The sequence below is a fragment of the Juglans microcarpa x Juglans regia genome, chromosome 2D (assembly GCF_004785595.1).
Source record: "Juglans microcarpa x Juglans regia isolate MS1-56 chromosome 2D, Jm3101_v1.0, whole genome shotgun sequence".
NCBI classification, from domain to species: domain Eukaryota; kingdom Viridiplantae; phylum Streptophyta; class Magnoliopsida; order Fagales; family Juglandaceae; genus Juglans; species Juglans microcarpa x Juglans regia.
Window position 1 is genome coordinate 41,110,383 of NC_054596.1, and position 6,001 is coordinate 41,116,383.

At 35.5% G+C, this 6,001-nt stretch overlaps 1 protein-coding gene across 1 annotated transcript; it reads left to right on the forward strand.

Moving 5' to 3' along the window:
* The first annotated feature begins 855 nt into the window (after positions 1-855).
* On the forward strand, positions 856-2,163 carry LOC121248858 (transcriptional regulator SUPERMAN-like). The gene is made up of 2 exons (XM_041147458.1): positions 856-1,047; positions 1,207-2,163. The coding sequence occupies exon 2, from the start codon at positions 1,227-1,229 to the stop codon at positions 1,773-1,775; it is 549 nt and encodes a 182-aa protein (XP_041003392.1). The 5' UTR covers positions 856-1,047; positions 1,207-1,226; the 3' UTR covers positions 1,776-2,163.
* The last annotated feature ends 3,838 nt before the right edge of the window (positions 2,164-6,001 follow it).

Genomic DNA, 6,001 nt, shown 5'->3' on the forward strand with positions numbered 1-6,001 from the left:
TGTTGACTGTGATGACATAAACATGATGTACATGTTTCCACTAATTAATCACGGTTTTAGAAGGTATACTAAGGACAAGTATAAGCTACAAGATGCAGTACTGTTGTTTGCTTTTCTTTTTTGTTGTGTGTATCGTGCAGGAAGGTTCCTACATCTTTCCGATGATGATGAGAATGTGATAGGCATGTAAGCTCTGCCTGCAGGCTACAACGTCAATTATAGTGATTATCTGCAACTAATTTTTGTTCCACGCTTGCCATCAGCAGTGCATTTAACAAGACTTCAGGCCTCCTCTAACTCACGGCCTTTATGCCATCACCCATGTCGTGACCCCGTGGGCATCGTCAATGAGTAGAACTTTTACTATTTTGATCTGTAGACATTTTTGTTTTTGTTTTTGGATAGTCGACATAATATATTTCAATTAATTATGATATTGCTTAACTATTTTGGATTTCTTTTGTTCATGATCTTGATCAAAATTTCCTTTGACTGCTTTGTAATTATGAACGCTAACTACTTGTGCGAGGAACTAATTATTGTGAAGGACTTAAGGTACGTAAGAGCGAAGGTGGAAGCTAGAAGAATGCTTTAGATTATTTTGATATTATAAAATACATAATTTCCTGAAGTACTCCATACGTCAAGGTCTACTAGCTACTCGACATGCACACTGCATCTAGTGGTAGTAGTACTACTCGATCGACATCATGACCAATATATATATAGGTAGATAAACATATGTAAGCTGGTTTTGTATAATATAATGTATTATATGCATGTATGTGTCTCAACATACATACATACATACATACATACATACATATACCTAGAGAGAGAGAGAGAGAGAGAGAGAGAGAGATGACAAAGCGAAGACCGGGTTAAGGATGACAGCTACAAGAGCTCTATGAGGAGGGGGAAAAAAAAAAAAAAAAAAACACTGGTAAAGGAGAATCCACGGCCGGCTAAGCGAATGGCTCTCTCAGCAAACATCTAAGACTTTTCCCCCCAGCTCACCACACCTGCGCGCGTACTCAATTCTCATAGGTAATGCCTAGGTCCTTTCTTTGTCTCTTGTCTCACACCCCTCCCTCCTCTTCTCTTGATCTCTATAAGACCCTCTTTCCTTTCCATATTTTTTTCGATAAGTAGTACTACTTTCTTTTTCCCATCTTATTCTCTTGAAACAACTGATTCTTTTGCCAGAATCTACGAGTTTTTTCACCATGGAAATCAACTACCATCATGAAGTTTCGAAGAGCTCAAGTGAAGAAAGCGATCGATCAGAGCAAAATGACGAGATGGGCACTGGCCGATCCTACGAGTGCGTGTTCTGCAAGAGAGGCTTCACTACTGCGCAAGCCTTGGGTGGACACATGAATATCCATAGGAAGGATAGAGGCAAGACAAGGCCTACTTCAGCTCCTTCAGTATCAAGCAGAGCCGATGAGAACTATGTGAATCTTAAATCATACCTACCATTTCAAAGCTACCCATCATATTACCCCAAAGCTCCTGAGATGTCTGCAAATTATCAGATACCTTTTCAAGCATCGACATGGGATCTGAGACCCACACATACATATCGCAGCGATGAGTTGTCTGCACAATATCCACAGCGTCTGAATCTATTTGAAGGAGATTGGCAAAGAAGTCTAAACATGCCGGTTCATCCCACGCATGTAGATCATTCTGAGCATGGGGAAAAGAGAGAACACGGCAGTACTGAAGAAGATGAATTGGACTTGGAACTTCGACTTGGTCATTATCCATAGTATTTTCTGAGTTTTATAAGAGCTTTTATCATGGAGTAATAACATGTTTTTTCGTACAGCTCCCGAATATATATCTTTGCATATTTCAAACTATCGTTTTTTCATCCATCCAAAAAAGAGGGAGAAAGTTATAAATGGTGTATCTCCCCTGTGTTAGTATGTGATTCAATTCGAGGCTTACCTTCTTGGGCAGTGGGCTCCCTTTCAAGGCATGCGAGAAAAATTGTTTCCAGCTGGATTTCATGGAAGAGGAAGACGAAAAATCATACAAGTAATAGCTGGATACCCAAGGAAGGTACTATTTTTCCTCTCGATCATGTAAAGCCCTAAATTGATTTAGGGTTCTATATATGTTCTTATATATATATATATATATAAGTGTTCATCAGCTACCTAGCTCATCACTTTTCCTATGCTTTGATCTTTTTCCTTCTTTCGTAGTGCAAGTTTTTGTCGGTCAACCTATATAAACCTGTCTTTAGTTTCCTGCATGTCTCAATGAATTGAAACCGAACGATCTCTTGATGCCAGAACAAATTACAATTGCTAGATCAGTGCTGCTGTTTCCATTTTCAGCAAGAAATATAGAGTTTGCTTCAATTAATTGTCAGGAATTTTCTCATGTTACAAGTAACGTCAAAGCTTACTTATAGAAACCCAACCTTCCTAGCAGCAGAAAGAAAGGGATAAAAAGCAAACGAAAGACTCACACACCAAAAGAAATCGATTTCATTGCTCAATATTTCTTATATCTGGGATCGATGCATGATGCAATTAAAGCAATTTAAATGGATGTGAAAATTTGAACCGCTGTTCGTTCAAGTTCCGTGCATGAGCATCAACACATAATAACAAGCATTCCATTCAAATGAGTTGGAGTAACTCCAAATTTCCAATCCAGTTTGGAGGATTTTTTTTTTTTTTTTCCAAAAAGAGTTCCTTTCTAAATCATTGCATTATGTCGTCGTTTTGAATGTATTACCACAATTGATATCATATCGGATCATGATCGACCCACTAAAGCAATTATATATAGAGAAAGAGAGAGAGGCAATTGATCGTCATGGTCACAATGCTTTGTTAAGAAGAATCTACGTGATCTTATATATATGTGTGTGAATGCATACTTGTGGACATTCTTGGGTGGGACGTTCGCAAATTATAGGTTGATTTTAGTTATAAGTAGTACTTTATTTTCGATATAACTACAAATTAATAAATCTAGTGACAGGATTATGACTAATAAATTGTCTTTCTATTGACGCCTAATTAAAAACATGATTGTGTGTGCGTGTACATATATCATTAGTTTCCCTTGAAAAGTCTTTTTTAAGGTGTCTAGCATGCATGCAGATCACTAGCAGTACTAGCCGCTGTTTCAGTACATAGGATGTTCAAACGGGGAGCAAAAATGTTTGACTTTACTCAAAAAAAAAAAAACTTTCTGTATTCAGTACTGTAACCTCTTTCTGAATAAGTACTATATATGCATGCAATACACGAACTTCGTTTGAATGCAAATTTTTTGTCCTTTCAATTAAAGCTTACCGTGCATTGTTGAAAGATAATTTTTTAGAGAAAGAATGAACCTTTCAGTCAATATTCTACGTAAATGAATGTAGTCAAACCGGGAAAATTGAAAAGACACTCTCACTGGTGTCAAGAGGCATGTCTCATGGGATATATACACCCGATGGACATGATTTACCTTGATGAATCTTGTGTCTTAATTGAAAGCTAGCATTCCCATTGAAAGGCATGCATGCAGGAAGTTGTAGTTATAACTTCCCAGGCCTGATCAACAATGGGTTCGTACGAGACTAATTATACAGTGATTGAATGCAAACAAAACGACAAATTAAGTATTGGTTCTTAATTATTTTGCAGAAAATGTGTTAGGGAACCAAAATTTCAATTAAGATTCTTGAATATCCTTTGCGTCCATTATACCATATATAGTGGATAGGCCAGACAACAAGGACATTAATGTTATCTATACATGTAGCTAGTTTTTATTTGAAACATAAAATTTAATTGGGTGCTGGACTAGATTCTATAATTTCTGACTGGGAATTAAGTTTTGATGAAAACTTGCAAAGTATCGAGTTTTATGTACTTGAAATTATCTATATGATCTATATTATAATAACTTGGAACTTGATATGATCTATATAATAACTTGAAATTTCAAGCTATATTGATGTCCGAAGTTCGAACTCCGCTAGTGTCATAAAAATATATATAAGGGGTATCTGATTTTGTTGATTTGACTAGTTGATGATCGGAACATGATTTCCTTGGGAACATTTCCATTATGGACTGACTGGAAATAGATCGATGGTTTAATTTATAATTCCTTTATTTAAACCTACGTGTTCATCCTTTTTTTAATTTATAATAACTGGAAATAGATAGATGGACCCAAAAAATAGACCGAGAGATTAGACCGAATAGTGTAAATATATTATTTTTTTATTTTTTTTGTTTTATTTTCAACATTTTTTTATACTTCTTTAAACATTTTTAAAAAATTAAAAAAAAATATCAATTCACAAATAATTACTTTCTTAATCATTAAGTAAAAATAATAAAAAATACAATCGGTCAAGATTAATCGTCCATTATTGCAGGTCGCTTGGATATTCTTCTACTTCTTTTTTTTTTCTTTTTTTTTTTTTTTTTTTTCCTGTTGAACGCAGATCGCTATTAGATAATGCCGGCCTATTCCTACTAGAAGCTCGTGGGTTTGAATTGTTTAAATATATATATATATATATATATATATATATATATATATATATATATTCCTGCTAAAAGCTCTTTCATTTTTCGATGAAATAGTAATATTGGAGAAGAGATAAATTATACAATCATATGCGGGAATGGTATGCATGCATGGGAAGCAGGAATAATTTCTTGTCGAGCTGATCATGAAATTGGCTTCGATGAGAGATTTCTGTCATGTTTGGATTGAAAGAAACACTACTCGCATTCATAAAGCAACAGCTGAAAATTGAAGACTGATCATGACAGCGTATGATCATGAGGACAATGTTGTAGATATCCGGTTCTGGATTACGTACGGCCTCAATCAGAATAAATACAACTTGCTTTTAAATTAATAAAATTCTCGTGCAGCTTCTGGTTTATTCTTTTTACATGATATGATCTTGAAGATCACGCTATATGTTTATAATTTTATAGGACCTTAATAGGTGGTTTTAGCTGGTTTTGATTGTGAGAATTCTTAACTCGATCAGTTAATTAAGGGTTATAAGTAAAATCCTTTTTTTTTTTTTTTCTTTTTTTGTAGCACGAGTTGGCCTTGATTAATAGGCCAACTGTGCTATATATATTGTCTTTTTAGCTAGCTCTAAGATTCCATATTGATCATCTGAAAAAACAGTATCATGGCCTGGCCGGCCGGGGGCCGTAAATACATAGTTGGCCACTTTTGTCGTCAAGGGCCATGCATCTAAATAAATCATTGCACCTCTTGCACACAAATTATAAGCAGTTGCATGTAAAGCCGACCACAGTTAAGTTTGTCGAGTACTGTCTCAATCAAAAGTGAGAGTCAATGAAATTTAACAAAGGACGTCGTTGATCTAATATTCCGAGTGGATCGATGCATATATATATATATATATATATATATGAGAGGTACGTGATCGGGAGCCATTTCCACTGATTGATTAGATTCACTAAATCAGTGGAAGGAAGGTGTACGTACGCGGCAAATGAATGAACACTGGCCGCCTGGGATTGAGCTAATTAAGTACTACTGAAGCTTATTAATCTCTCTGAATCAATTAATTAGTCAATTCGGCCCAGTACTTATGATTTTCCGTTGGTTTTTGTGGACTCTAGGATTTGCTTTCGAACGAAGCACCACATTGCAAAACGAGTGATAGTTTGAATATGTCAAGCAATAATAAAAACTCTGCAGGCCGCCATAAGAATATCATGTGTTTTGTCTTTGACCTGCTGTCGAAAACATTTACCATGCCATGTGGACTTGCTCGATCCTCAAGCAAGCTGACTAATTAATGGCAGCTGGATCAGAACTTAACCTTGGACTCCTTCTCTTATATGCATTTCTTTGATCAATTTGTTTGTGTTGTTTTAATTCAACATGAGGAAGGTTTTGCAAAAATTCTAAGAATAATAGTAAGTACCAATCAAATAAAGGATTTGTAAATCAGAATCCATTAACACCCTCAAAA

What these genes read in the sequence shown, in the direction of transcription:
- LOC121248858 (XM_041147458.1), top strand. Translation starts at nt 1,227, where the DNA reads ATGGAAATCAACTACCATCATGAAGTTTCGAAGAGCTCAAGTGAAGAA.